General features: G+C 38.1%; 3 protein-coding genes across 3 annotated transcripts; all 3 read left to right on the top strand.

Moving 5' to 3' along the window:
* Window positions 1-818: 818 nt before the first annotated feature.
* On the top strand, window positions 819-2,360 carry LOC106331649 (protein translation factor SUI1 homolog 2-like). The gene is made up of 5 exons (XM_013770043.1): window positions 819-956; window positions 1,340-1,425; window positions 1,531-1,742; window positions 1,946-1,999; window positions 2,083-2,360. The coding sequence occupies exons 2-5, from the start codon at window positions 1,389-1,391 to the stop codon at window positions 2,125-2,127; spliced, it is 348 nt and encodes a 115-aa protein (XP_013625497.1). The 5' UTR covers window positions 819-956; window positions 1,340-1,388; the 3' UTR covers window positions 2,128-2,360.
* Window positions 2,361-2,963: 603 nt separating this feature from the next.
* On the top strand, window positions 2,964-7,980 carry LOC106329550 (phospholipid-transporting ATPase 6). The gene is made up of 11 exons (XM_013768234.1): window positions 2,964-3,118; window positions 3,407-5,297; window positions 5,366-5,476; window positions 5,559-5,835; window positions 5,910-5,998; window positions 6,110-6,197; window positions 6,283-6,492; window positions 6,581-6,706; window positions 6,786-6,884; window positions 6,971-7,162; window positions 7,246-7,980. The coding sequence occupies exons 2-11, from the start codon at window positions 3,460-3,462 to the stop codon at window positions 7,942-7,944; spliced, it is 3,729 nt and encodes a 1,242-aa protein (XP_013623688.1). The 5' UTR covers window positions 2,964-3,118; window positions 3,407-3,459; the 3' UTR covers window positions 7,945-7,980.
* A 2,336-nt stretch (window positions 7,981-10,316) lies between these two features.
* Window positions 10,317-11,348, top strand: LOC106331231 (probable protein phosphatase 2C 66). Its single transcript, XM_013769547.1, has 3 exons — window positions 10,317-10,580; window positions 10,910-11,176; window positions 11,277-11,348. The coding sequence occupies exons 1-3, from the start codon at window positions 10,317-10,319 to the stop codon at window positions 11,346-11,348; spliced, it is 603 nt and encodes a 200-aa protein (XP_013625001.1).
* Window positions 11,349-13,773: the final 2,425 nt, after the last annotated feature.

Below are 13,773 nucleotides of genomic sequence, written 5' to 3'. Positions count from 1 at the left end.
ATATTTTTTGGTGGAAATGATTGTATAGATGACATGTGTGAAATCATTTCACAAATAATGTCTAGGGGATTATTTTATGATTTAGTTGAAATATCTTTTGTTAGTAAAATTTGTTACTATTTTGTAACATTTTTAAGTAATATGAAACTTTAAAATGTAAATGTAGAGTTTAAAAATGTTTTATTTTAATTATTAATAGTTACATTTAAGTTATTTTGTAAAATTTTAGATATATATGACAATTATCGACTAAATTTGATGAAGTTGTCATGTCTTTTTCAGATCTTAAATATCTGAACCTGACCCGGACCCGATATTGACTCGAAAAATTACAGATATTTTGTGGGTCTTTTAATTATAGACCTGAACTGACGCGGACCCGAGAAGAACCGATCCGAACCGAAATTTTTTTAAGTAGACTCAATATTTAGGATCCGAAACACCCGGATCCGAAAAGAACCGGTCCGAACCCGACCTAAAGATCTGAACGCCCATGACTAACTAAGTATTTTAGTGTAGACTCGGACTCGGATCAAACATGTTCTTCCTGGTTGGTTTTTGTTTGTACTTTTGGATCCGGATAAAATGCTGAGGCCTAGTTTGATAGGATCAAACCAGGTGGTGAGATTCCCAGCATGGACTAAACCCTAATATTATTACAGGAGATCTCAACGGTAATGCTTCAACCACGCTCAATAATTTGGTCTTTGTTAATCCAAAACAAGTTGGGCCTTATTAAGACCCAATAGACTCGGGCCTGACTGCCCGAACTTATTAGTCCAGCTTAAAATTTTTTAAAATAACAATCAAGAGAAATCGATTTTGTAGCTCTTCCTCTCGTGTCTGTTGTCCTCTTCCCCTCGCCCAGACCAGACATAAGCTACCTTTTATCCGAATACTGGGTTTTCATTTCTCGTCATTCCAAAATCATCGAAACCCTAATAAATCTACATCAGGTGATTCATCTCGATCTCCATCTCTTTCTCCTTGATTCATTTTTCTTTCCGTATACTCAATTCCGTGATTTTTGGACCAAGTTTTTTTTTTCTCTTCTCGTTGATCGATTAGAGTTTTGTAGATTATTTATATTCTCTGATCTTGATAACATCTTATATATTTTGTGTATTCGATTCATCGCAAATGATTCGTTTTTCCAGGAGAAGTTGACTCCAAAATCGATTTGAGATCCGATGATGTATATCTGATTGTATGTATTCGATCTAGAAATATATATGTTACGGTTACACCATCATTAACTACGATGATCACGAGTTGTCACTTTCGTGTTCTGTAATGAAATCACTTGTGTCTTAATACGAGTTTTCATGTCGTTGTACAGGCTTCAGCGTCCTTTGTCGAGTTTGCTCCCTTGTTTCAGATAAAGGTTCATGTCAGATCTTGAAGTTCAAGTCCCCACTGCCTTTGGTAAAATTTTCAACTTAATTAAACAGCTTTATGGTTTGAATATAATTATGTATTAAATTGATTCGAAGCTAATTTTATATTATCATGTTTGGTGATTGTATTAAGATCCGTTTGCTGATGCAAATGCTGAGGACGCTGGAGCTGGAGCTGGAACAAAGGAATACGTGCACATACGTGTTCAGCAGCGTAATGGTAGAAAAAGCCTGACCACTGTCCAGGGCCTTAAGAAAGAGTACAGCTATACCAAGATCCTCAAAGACCTCAAGAAAGAGTTTTGCTGCAATGGCACCGTTGTCCAGGACTCTGAGCTAGGACAGGTCTGTGTCTGTGTATCCTTTTTATTACATCTGTCTACTAGGCAAGTTTGTTCTGTATAGTCAAGCTCTTATGGATTCTAAACAAGAGTACTAGTCCTGATGAATAGTTTTTTTTGTAATAAACAGATAAATATTTAAATTTGAAAGTTGAACCTTTTAGATATATACTTTATCATGAGTTGAGAATTTTCAATAAATTGTAGGTTATTCAGCTTCAAGGGGATCAGAGGAAGAACGTCTCCACCTTCCTTGTTCAGGTAGAACCGTTTGTTTTTTGTTCGTTTGAAGTTGGTTTATAGCAAAAGATTTGTGTGTTCTGATCTTAATAGTGTTCAAGCAGGCTGGGCTTGTGAAGAAGGATAACATTAAGATCCATGGTTTTTGAGCAAATTCTAGATACTTGTTCTTCATCTTTACACAACATCTTCAGTTTGCAGCATCAATCAGCCAGTACTATTAACTATCACGTATGTATTAATTATTAATGTTCTTATATATATTCTGTTTTTGAAAAAAAAAAATCAGTGGTTTGCTTATGAGTGTATTGAACAAATGTATCAACTTTTCATTTGCGTTTGTAGTGTGAGATCATCAATAAAACTTGCTCCTATTTGTGAATTGATTGCAAAAGAAAGGAAAAAAACAAGTACTAAACCGGAGGTGAGAGGAGGTTTTCGGTTTGATGCATAAACCAAAACGGTCCAAATTGGTGCTCTGTGCTGTGCGTGTATTATTATTCCATAAAATGTATACTAACAAAAAGCAAACACTATGGTTAACGATTTAATCAGTAGAAAATTGGTCGTTTAAATAAATAGATTCTAAAAGATTTGTATTAATTTAAAGAATATTCTTTACCTTTTTTTATCTCAGTGCTGAGTAGAAAATTGGTTTATGTAAATAGATTCTCCATGATTTGTAGTAATCTAAAGAGTATCCTCTACCTTTTTTTTATTTCAGTGCTGACTGCAATAAATCTAAAATATGCAAATTAAATTAAAAAAATTACCAACCAGATTAGTTTAAAAATAAAAATAAAATAAAGACTAATATTTAATTAAAAAAAAATAGGAAGCTACATACAACGAAAATTGCTGCGTTGGTTTTGAGTTGCAGTCCGAGAGAGAGTGAAGGAGGACAAGAGACAGAGAGAGAAAGAGATTCACCGTCTTTAGAGAGAGAAAGAGAGAGAGAGAAAGCTGAGAAAACGAGAGGAACCTTAGCCAATCTCCTTCTCCCTCCCAACTTTTCAATCTCTCTCTCTCTCGTAGCGTTTTCGTTCTCGTTCCTCTTCTCGCATCGAGGATCGGCGATTCTCTTACACCGTGAACACGCGTACCTTCGCGTTGATCATGAACGAGCCTCCCCGATTTAAGGTAAATCTCGCGGCGGAGATTTTCTCCGATCTCTCTCTCTCTGTATATAACGTGACTTTCACGTGATCTCCACCTCTGTCTTGTGTCGCAAGCTTCTCGTACGATTAGGGCATTGTTTATTGGGGAGTTCTTATGGTGGGGACGATTCTTAGTTTTAAGTTAAGAAACGGAACTCCGCAATAAACATAGCCTTAGATTAGCTGATTGTCATCACCTAGGGCAAAATTGAACAACCTAATTTCAAATTAATCGCGTAAAATCTAATACGTTTTTGCTTGAATCTGGCAGTATCTAGGGTTACATTGAGGAGGTTCAAATCTTATTTTTGAAATTGAATTCAAATGGCTCGTCGTAGTAGAATCAGATCAAGGATCAAGAAAAGCCATTTCTACACCTTCAGATGCCTCAGGCCCAAAACACTCGACGATCAAGGCCCCCACGTCATCAACGGACCAGGCTACACCCGCATCGTCCACTGCAACCAGCCCCAACTCCACTTAGCCACTAAGCTCCTTAGGTACAGATCCAACTACGTGTCCACCACTAGGTACAACATGCTCACCTTCCTCCCCAAATGCCTCTACGAGCAGTTCCACCGCGTCGCCAACTTCTACTTCCTCGTCGCTGCGATCCTCTCCGTCTTCCCTCTCTCGCCTTTCAACAAGTGGAGCATGATCGCTCCACTTGTTTTCGTTGTTGGGCTTAGTATGGGTAAAGAGGCCTTGGAGGATTGGCGGAGGTTTATGCAGGACGTGGCGGTTAACTCCAGGAAGGCTTGTGTTCACAAAGGGAGTGGGGAGTTTGGTCGTAGGATGTGGAAGAAGCTCCGTGTTGGGGATGTGGTGAGAGTTGATAAAGATGAGTTTTTCCCTGCTGATTTGCTCTTGTTGTCGAGCAGCTACGAGGATGGGATTTGTTATGTGGAGACGATGAACTTAGATGGAGAGACTAACTTGAAAGTTAAGAGGTGTTTGGATGCTACTTTGGCGTTGGAAAAGGATGAGTCTTTTCAGAGTTTCTCTGGGATTATCAAATGCGAAGATCCGAATCCGAACTTGTATACGTTCGTTGGGAACCTTGAGTGTGATGGCCAGGTTTATCCACTTGATCCTAACCAGATTCTATTGAGAGATTCTAAGCTGAGGAACACCACTTATATCTATGGTGTTGTGGTTTTCACCGGTCATGACACGAAAGTCATGCAGAATTCGACAAAGTCTCCTTCAAAGAGAAGCAGCATTGAGAAGAGGATGGACTATATTATATACACTCTCTTTGCGCTTCTTTTGTTTGTCTCCTTCATCAGCTCTCTGGGGTTTGCTGTGATGACAAAAGTTCAAATGGGAAACTGGTGGTACTTGCGACCAGACAGGCCTGAGAGCTTGACGAATCCAACGAATCCTCTGTACGCTTGGGTAGTCCATTTGATCACTGCTCTCTTGCTTTACGGCTACTTGATTCCCATCTCGTTGTATGTTTCCATAGAGTTAGTGAAAGTCTTGCAAGCATCTTTCATTAATCAAGACTTGCAGTTGTATGATAGCGAGAGCGGGACTCCAGCTCAGGCACGCACATCGAATTTGAACGAAGAGCTGGGACAAGTTGATACGATTCTTTCTGATAAAACGGGAACTTTGACGTGTAACCAGATGGACTTCCTGAAATGCTCAATCGCGGGTACTTCTTATGGTGTCCGTGCCAGTGAAGTGGAACTAGCTGCTGCAAAGCAGATGGCCATGGATCTCGAGGAGCAAGGTGATGAGATTACAAACGTTCCAATGACTAAAGTCAGGACACAACGCTACACCAAACTTGCCAGCAGGACGTCCTCAGATTTTGAGTTGGAGACTGTAATCACAGCTAGTGACGAAAAGGATCGGAAGCCGACCACTGGCATTAAGGGGTTTAGTTTTGAGGATAGCCGTCTAATGGATGACAACTGGGTAAATGAGCCGAATCCTGATGACATTTTGATGTTTTTCCGTATACTAGCGGTTTGTCATACTGCTATCCCTGAGGTGGATGAAGATACTGGAAAGTGCACTTATGAAGCCGAGTCTCCTGATGAAGTTGCTTTCCTTGTTGCTTCTAGGGAGTTTGGTTTTGAGTTTACTAAGAGAACTCAAACAAGTGTTTTTATTGCTGAACGGTTTTCACCTTCAGGCCAACCAGTTGATAGGTGAGACTGTAAATCAATTGATGTGTTTCATGTAGATGTCTAATCATGTGGTGTCTATTTTTATACAGAGAATACAAAGTGTTAAATCTTCTTGACTTCACTAGCAAAAGAAAAAGAATGTCTGCCATTATCCGGGATGAGGAAGGGCAGATTCTTCTACTCTGTAAAGGCGCTGACAGGTTTGGATACATAACTTCAAGCTAGTTTGATTATCACTCCTTCTAAGCAAACTTTAATGCTTTTTCCTTTTAATTTTTGTAGCATCATATTTGAACGGTTATCAAAGAAAGGAAAAGATTATCTAGGAGCTACTACCAAGCACTTGAATGAATACGGTGAAGCTGGTTTACGTACATTGGCACTTGGTTATAGAAAGCTGGATGAAGCAGAGTATTCGGAATGGAACAGTGAATTTCACAAAGCCAAAACATCTGTTGGAGCTGATAGAGATGAATTGCTTGAGAAGGTATCAGATATGATGGAGAAGGAATTGATCCTTGTTGGAGCTACTGCTGTGGAGGACAAACTGCAAAAAGGGGTATGAAGCATCCTTCATTGTGATTACGTTCTAGAACTCCTTTTCAGCTTACCGTTTGTAGTTAACTTGATCAGGTTCCTCAATGCATAGATAACCTTGCTCAAGCTGGTCTCAAGATATGGGTTTTGACAGGAGATAAGATGGAGACAGCTATAAACATAGGGTTTGTTCTTCTTTATTTTGGATACTACAGATCATAAAGCTGATTATTTCTCCAGAATAGTTTCTCTACTAAGACTAAATGGACTAAATGATTTGGTTGGCCACAATGCAGATACGCCTGCAGTTTACTTAGACAGGGTATGAAGCAGATATCCATTTCATTTGCTAATGTAGAGGAATCAGCTCAAAACTCCGAAGCTGTACGTATTTTATGTCGATACTATTTTACACTAATGTTTCATTAGAATATTTTGTGTGATGTAAAAAAATGTCGTTAATGTTCAGGCTGCAAAGGAGAGCATTTTGATGCAGATAACAAATGCGTCACAGATGATCAAAATAGAAAAAGATCCACATGCAGCGTTTGCTTTGATCATTGATGGGAAGACACTTACATATGCTTTGAAGGATGATGTCAAGTACCAGTTTCTCGCACTTGCAGTTGTCTGTGCATCAGTAATCTGCTGTCGTGTCTCTCCTAAACAGAAAGCACTTGTATGGAGCATACTCCTTTAAAACAATTTTATTTTCCACTGATTAGTATCCCTTGAACCAATGCATTCAAATTGATTATTTTTTTCAGATAACAAGGCTAGCTAAAGAAGGTACAGGGAAGACAACTTTAGCAATCGGCGATGGTGCAAATGATGTTGGAATGATTCAAGAAGCTGATATTGGTGTTGGCATCAGCGGCGTTGAAGGCATGCAGGTGCTTAAAGCTTCTCTTCAACACAATCAAGTTTCCCCTATTTTTCTAACAAAGCTCGTTTCTGTTGTTTCTTTTGAAGGCTGTAATGGCAAGTGACTTCTCCATAGCCCAGTTTCGCTTTCTGGAGAGACTACTTGTTGTCCACGGACATTGGTGCTACAAAAGAATAGCCCAAATGGTTAGCATATGCGTTTCAATAACTAGATATATCACCACACAACATATACACACATGATCTTCATTGGTAATTTGTTGTTTTAACAGATCTGTTACTTCTTCTACAAGAACATAGCGTTTGGCTTAACTCTCTTCTACTTCGAAGCCTTCACTGGGTTTTCTGGTCAATCAATATTCAACGACTCCTACTTATTACTCTTCAACGTTGTTCTCACTTCTCTCCCCGTCATTTCTCTCGGAGTTTTCGAACAAGATGTCCCCTCTGATGTCTGCTTAGAGGTTTTAGTCTCTCTCTATCATCTTCATATACAAAAAAAAAAAAACACTTTCTAAACTTCATATCTTTGCCTCTGTTTTTATAGTTCCCTGCATTATATCAACAAGGCCCCAAGAACCTATTCTTCGACTGGTACAGGATCCTCGGATGGATGGGGAATGGAGTTTACGCATCCATAGTCATCTTCACACTCAACCTCGGAATCTTCCATGTCCAATCATTCCGCTCTGATGGCCAAACCGCAGACATGAACGCCATGGGAACCGCCATGTTCACTTGCATCATTTGGGCAGTAAACGTTCAAATCGCTCTCACCATGAGCCACTTCACTTGGATCCAACACGTAATGATTTGGGGAAGCATAGGAGCTTGGTACATCTTCCTCGCCCTTTACGGTATGCTACCACCAAAACTCTCTGGTAACATCTTTCACATGCTCATCGAAGTTCTAGCGCCTGCACCGATCTTCTGGCTTACCGCACTCCTGGTGATAGCCGCTACAACACTCCCTTACTTGTTTCACATCTCGTACCAAAGATCGGTGAACCCTCTCGACCATCACATTATACAAGAGATCAAGCATTTCAGGATTGATTTAGAGGATGAGAGAATGTGGAAACGAGAGAAGTCCAAGGCTAGAGAGAAGACAAAGATTGGTTTCACGGCTAGAGTTGATGCTAAGATCAGACAGCTACGAGTGAAGCTTCAGAGGAAACATTCGGTGTTGAGTGTCATGAGTGGGACTTCTTCTAATGATACAACTTCAAACTCACAACAGACTTAATTTAAGATCAAGTAAATTTTGTTTTAACTGCACTGTTTTATATAAGTGTATTGAAGATAGATAAAGAAAACAAAAATTATATTCTTTTTTCTCACTATTCAAATCGTTTATATAACTAGATATTAGAAAAAAGAAAGAGGGCACCGAACTGTGTTTACCTATGTGTACACTAATATTAATGAAAATGAAAAAGAAATACATTACAAACTAGGCCTGAGACTTTTATCCGAGATCCGATCCGGATCCGATCCGAAAATTCGAATATCCGGAGAGGCTGAATCAGGATCCGGATAGTAAAATATTGGATCCGTCAAAGCCGAATCCGGATCCGAATATCTTGATTTTTTAGTCCGGATATCCAGAAGTTTTATTAATAACAATTTCAAAAATAGTAATATCTATATATAAAAACTAATTTTATTTAATATATTTTCATTTTTGTAATAGTATATATAAATTTTATGTAAATTTTGTAATAATATAAATAGAAATAATTAAAAACACTATATATATTTTTATTTTTAAATTATTGTTAATATTTTATATATATTAATATTATTATTTTATTTATTTTAAGGATTCAAATCCGGATCCGAATATCCGTCGGATATTATAATTTTTAGAAGGATATCTGACACCCAGATATCCGAGAACCCCGGATCCGGATAAATATAACAAAATTATGGATCCGCCGGATATGAATCCAGATCCGGATATCTTAAAATTTCCCGGATACGCGATCCGTCCCAGACCTACTTCATTATTGCTACAAACATAACGGCTTTTTTGTAATTGCCAACATTTGCCTAACCTTACCAACACACGAATTGTGGAACTACTACATGAGAAGGTATATATTTCAAATCCCAAATGCAATTTAATATCTCTTATGCAAACTATTTTTTTAAAAAAATATATCAAAAATTAACATTCAAATTTAAATATGTTAATATTTCCTTTGCTAATTTCTTTTTGGTTTTCGGAAAATAACCGCGCTTTCTTTAATTAAAGCGAAAATTATAAAAAAAATTATATATATATATATATATATATTTTTTTTTTTAAAGTAGCCGTTTCTTTTAATTAAAGCGAAAAAGGAAATTCGCTATAGCCGTTTGAAAAGTAGCCGTTCCTGTTTTGGTTTTCGGGAAGTAGCCGTTGTTAGATTTCCTTTTTATCTATAAAAAGTCCACTTCCAACGATCTCACATCAGATAATCCCATTCTCCTTTCCATCAAGAAAATAATAATAATAATAATCAGTTTCTGAACCATGGAGACACCTGTGTTTAAAAAGGCGCATGGCACTCCATGGCGATGAAGTATGTGCCTTGCGCCTTGCGCCATGGCGCATCGAGGCGCTCGCCTTGAAGACCGCTTGAAACTGTGATTAAAAAAAAAAAAACTAAATTACTATGATGATGAACATGCAAATAAAGCATTCAATAACGTAAAGAACATGCAAACACAAACTATACCATAAAGAGCAATAAAATACATGTTAAAAATGAATTTCAATATATATTAGATTTGTTTCAGTTACAAACAAAGATTATACATCAACTTGATCACAGGAGTCCTCAAGCTACAATATACTAGTAAGCGTCAATTATGTAAGCATCAATCACTTACTGTATAAAAGAAAAGAAGCACCAAAATTACAGAGATAAGCAATCGCAGTGCATTCTAGACTGTAACCAAGAAACACAAGTAGTCATAATAATAAGAAGAAGAACCTATGAGACTAACCTTAAGCAAAACACTGTGAGATATATGTTTTGTGAGAATTTTTGACGTTTGGTTTAACTTTGAAGAGGGAGCTAGGGTTTTGATGAGTATTTTTGACGTTTTGTTATAAGATTGGTGAATTAGTTAAAGCAGGGTTTGGTTTCGTACCTGGTTTAGTGTCGGTTAACATAGGGTCTCCAAGGCGCGCCTTTGCATCGCCTTTGAAGGCACCGCTTTATGGCCAAAGCGCACTAGGCGAGCGCCTTAGGGACCATACCCTTGCCTGGGATGTGCATGGCGATGGAGCTATCGCCTGAGTGCGCCTTGCGCCTTGGCGCATAAGGCGAGCGCCTTTTTAAACACAGGCAGCCACCATTATCGCCGATGGCTCTACGAACTAAACATACTTGCCAGAGAGCAACTTCCCGTCACCTTCTTCTCCGTCGCTCATATCCTAACACAACCCATAGAAAACAAGATCATGTTTGTAATCGGGAGCTACATCATGTACGACGACGACGAAGCTATCGGCCGTGATTCTGATATGGATCAAACTCAACGACAACAGACCGTGGAGATGTCCTCAAAGCTCTTGTACAAGCTTTGAGTAAAACAGAGGAGTCGTATCTAGAGCTAGCTGATACGATGGTTGAAGAGAATCCTGAATTGGCATTGATGGGATCATGCGTTCTCGTGACGTTGATGAAAGGAGAAGATGTTTATGTCATGAATGTTGGAGATAGTCGAGCGGTTTTAGCGAGGAAGCCTAATGTGGTGGTTGGGAGCAAGAGGCAGAAGGAGCTGGAGAGAATCAAGGAAGTTAGAGAAATGTTTATGAATGGATCAATAATGCGTAATAGTTTGGTTCCTCTACAGCTTAACAAGGAAAATAGCACACGTATTGAAGAGGTAAAATACAGAGAATCAAGTCTTTTGTTTGTTGTTCTTATGTCTGTGGACTGAAAAACTGATGGGTTTGGTTTGTCTTAATGAAAACAGGAAGTGAGAAGAATCAAGAAGGAACATCCTGAAGATGATGGTGCAATAGAAAATAGGTTATCTTAAGGTCACTCGTGCATTTGGAGCTGGATTTCTCAAACAGGTTAATATTACTAACATATCATTGGTTTATTCAAAACATTAGGCATTATCAATTTCGTAATATAAACCAACACTTATAGACAAATCTTATTGTATGTAATAATGTGTTTTTCTTTGTCTCTTGTTTTTGCCATCAGCCTAAATGGAACGATGCACTTTTAGAGATGTTCAGGATCGACTACATTGGGACATCACCGTACATCACATGCTCTCCATCTCTATGTCATCATAAGCTAACGTCACGTGACAAATTCTTGATCCTCTCTTCGGATGGGTTGTATGAATATTTCTCTAACCAAGAAGCCATTTTCGAGGTTGAATCTTTCATCTCTGCTTTTCCTGAAGGTGATCCAGCTCAACACTTGATTCAGGAGGTCCTCCTACGTGTGCTGCCAACAAATATGGTAAGAAAAAATAAAATATAATAAATAAGTCAAATTCCATATAAATTTGATCATCTCCAACCAACTTTGAAGTCTGATTTTTTTGTTTGTTATATTTTAGATATGGATTTTCATGAACTGTTGGAAATACCACAAGGAGATCGTCGGAGGTATCATGATGATATCTCTGTGATTGTTATCTCACTTGAAGGAAGAATATGTTGGAATGAAAAACTTTACAAGAGGGAGAAAGTGTTTAAGTGTTTGAAAAGAAAGAAATTTTGTGAAGAAGAAAACTTTTATAATTTAGAAGAGAATTTATTATTACTTGAAAGCTTGTTACAAACTTGATTATTTCAATTTTCAAAAAAAAAAAAAAAACTTGATTATTTCTTGGTGATACAAAATGAGAAGAGAGTGGAGGTATTTATAGCCTTCAAAGTACAAAATATCTTACATATTTTAATCTTAAATCTAGAGAATTCTACTTAAAAATCTAGATTATTTTATCTTAATTATCTAGATAATTCTATAAGAATATCTAGATTTTTATTTTAAGGAGGTGGATGATATTTCTAGAATTTGGGCTAAGTTTTGGATCAACATATGATTAACCCAATAATGTTTGATCCAAATCAAGTTTATTTTTCAACACCCCCTCTTAAACTTGATTTGGTTACTCCGAGTAAGCTTTTCATCTTGATGAAGTCTTCTCGCTTGAGTGGTTTAGTGAAGATATCAACTACTTGATCATTTGTCTTCACATACTCCAATTGCACATCCATCTTGGTAACAAATTCTCTTATGTAGTGATAACGAGTATTGATGTGCTTACTCCGATCGTGGAAGACTGGATTCTTTGCCAATGCTATTACCGACTTATTATCCACAAAGATCTTCGTTGGCTACTCTTGTGGTAGGTTCAACTCCTTTAGCAAGTTTCGTAACCAAATAGCATGGCAAACACATGAAGTAGCTGCCACATACTTCGCTTCACAAGTAGAAAGGGTGACAATCGGTTGCTTCTTTGACATCCATGGGAAAGCGGTTTCTCCAATGAAAAACACGAAGCCACTTGTGCTTTTCCGGTCATCTACGTCTCCACCCCAATCGCTATCGCTATATCCAAAAAGCTTGTAATATTCAGAGATAGAGTAGTACAAGCCAAAGTTGATAGTACCTTTGATATAGCGTAGGATCCTCTTGGCTACCTTGAAATGAGTAGTTGTTGGATGCTCCATGTATCGACTCACAACTCCAACTGCGTGTAGAATGTCGGGCCTTGTGCACGTAAGATAGCATAAGCTTCCAACTAGACTCTTAAAGAGTGTTGGATCCACGCTCTCTCCTTCTTCTTCCTTTGATAACTTGACTCCACATTCCATGGTCGTGCAAACTGGATTTGAGTCATCCATCTTGAACTTCTTAAGCACCTCTTTAGCATAGCCTTCTTGAGTAATGAAGATTCCATTTTCTTCTTGCTTTACTTCAATGCCAAGGTAGTATGACATCAATCCAATGTCGGTCATCTCGAACTCCTTTGTCATCTCCATCTTGAAATCTTCAAACATAATCGGATTGTTGCCAGTGAATATCAAGTCATCAATATATAAGCATGCAATCAAAATAGATCATTGTTTTGAGTTTTGATATAAAGTGCATACTCATATGGACATTTGATGAAGCCTTTCTCCTTGAAGCACTTATCAATCCGAGTGTTCCATGCTCTTGGTGCTTGCTTTAATCCATAAAGCACCTTCTTCAGCCTTAAGACTTTGTCTTCTTCTCCTTTGACTATGTAGCCTTGTGGTTGCTCAATGTAGACTTCTTCCTCAAGGTCTCCATTTAAGAAGGCTGATTTTACATCCATTTGATGTATCCTCCAACTCTTTTGGGCTGCCAATGAAATGATTAGTCTAACAGTTTCTAAGCGAGCAACTAGCGAGCAACTGGAGCAAATACCTCATCATAGTCGATCCCGGCTCTTTGACTATAGCCTTTTGCCACCAATCTTGCCTTGTACCTTTCAACTTCTCCTTTAGAGTTCTTCTTTGCCTTGTTCACCCACTTCACACCAATTGCCTTGTGTCCATTTGGAAGTGAAGCTAACTCCCATGTATCATTCTTTTGAATCGACTTGATTTCCTCATCCATTGCACTTCTCCATGACTTCTTTTCTTGGGCTTCTTCAAAGTTCATAGGCTCGCAATCCGCAAATAGACAAAATAGAGTCATATATCATTCTTTTGAATTGACTTGATTTCTTCATCCATTGCACTTTTTCATGACTTCTTTTCTTTAACTTCTTCAAAGTTCATAGGCTCGCAATCCGCAAATAGACAAAATAGAGTAAGATTGTCTTGATTTTCGGTTACCTCGTAGATGTCTTGTAGACTTCTAAAACGTGGAGTCCTTTCACTTGAGCTTTCATCTCCTTGAGAACTTGTTGTTGGTGAAGTTGGTGGTGTAGCTGGCTCTTCTCTCGGTTGCTCCACATTCTCTTCTTCAAAGGATGGAAAGAAGTTGTAGTCTTCATTATTTGATCTCCAATCCCATTCTCCTTCTTCATCAAAGATGACATTCCGACTAATGATTGTCTTCTTTGTTTCAGGATTGTA

The sequence above is a fragment of the Brassica oleracea genome, chromosome C3 (genome assembly GCF_000695525.1).
Source record: "Brassica oleracea var. oleracea cultivar TO1000 chromosome C3, BOL, whole genome shotgun sequence".
Taxonomy (NCBI): Eukaryota; Viridiplantae; Streptophyta; class Magnoliopsida; order Brassicales; family Brassicaceae; genus Brassica; species Brassica oleracea.
Note: the sequence above shows the minus strand (reverse complement) of the source record. Positions and strands in the feature narration are given on the sequence as shown.

Coding starts and splice junctions, on each gene's coding strand:
- LOC106331649 (XM_013770043.1), top strand. CDS start 1,389: ATGTCAGATCTTGAAGTTCAAGTCCCCACTGCCTTTG. Junction 1,743..1,945: donor AGGACTCTGAGCTAGGACAG/GTCTGTGTCTGT, acceptor AATAAATTGTAG/GTTATTCAGCTTCAAGGGGA. Junction 2,000..2,082: donor TCTCCACCTTCCTTGTTCAG/GTAGAACCGTTT, acceptor GTGTTCAAGCAG/GCTGGGCTTGTGAAGAAGGA.
- LOC106329550 (XM_013768234.1), top strand. CDS start 3,460: ATGGCTCGTCGTAGTAGAATCAGATCAAGGATCAAGAAAAGCCATTTC. Junction 5,477..5,558: donor CTCTGTAAAGGCGCTGACAG/GTTTGGATACAT, acceptor TAATTTTTGTAG/CATCATATTTGAACGGTTAT. Junction 7,163..7,245: donor CCTCTGATGTCTGCTTAGAG/GTTTTAGTCTCT, acceptor CTGTTTTTATAG/TTCCCTGCATTATATCAACA.
- LOC106331231 (XM_013769547.1), top strand. CDS start 10,317: ATGGTTGAAGAGAATCCTGAATTGGCATTGATGGGATCATGCGTTCTC. Junction 10,581..10,909: donor ATAGCACACGTATTGAAGAG/GTAAAATACAGA, acceptor TTTTGCCATCAG/CCTAAATGGAACGATGCACT. Junction 11,177..11,276: donor GTGTGCTGCCAACAAATATG/GTAAGAAAAAAT, acceptor GTTATATTTTAG/ATATGGATTTTCATGAACTG.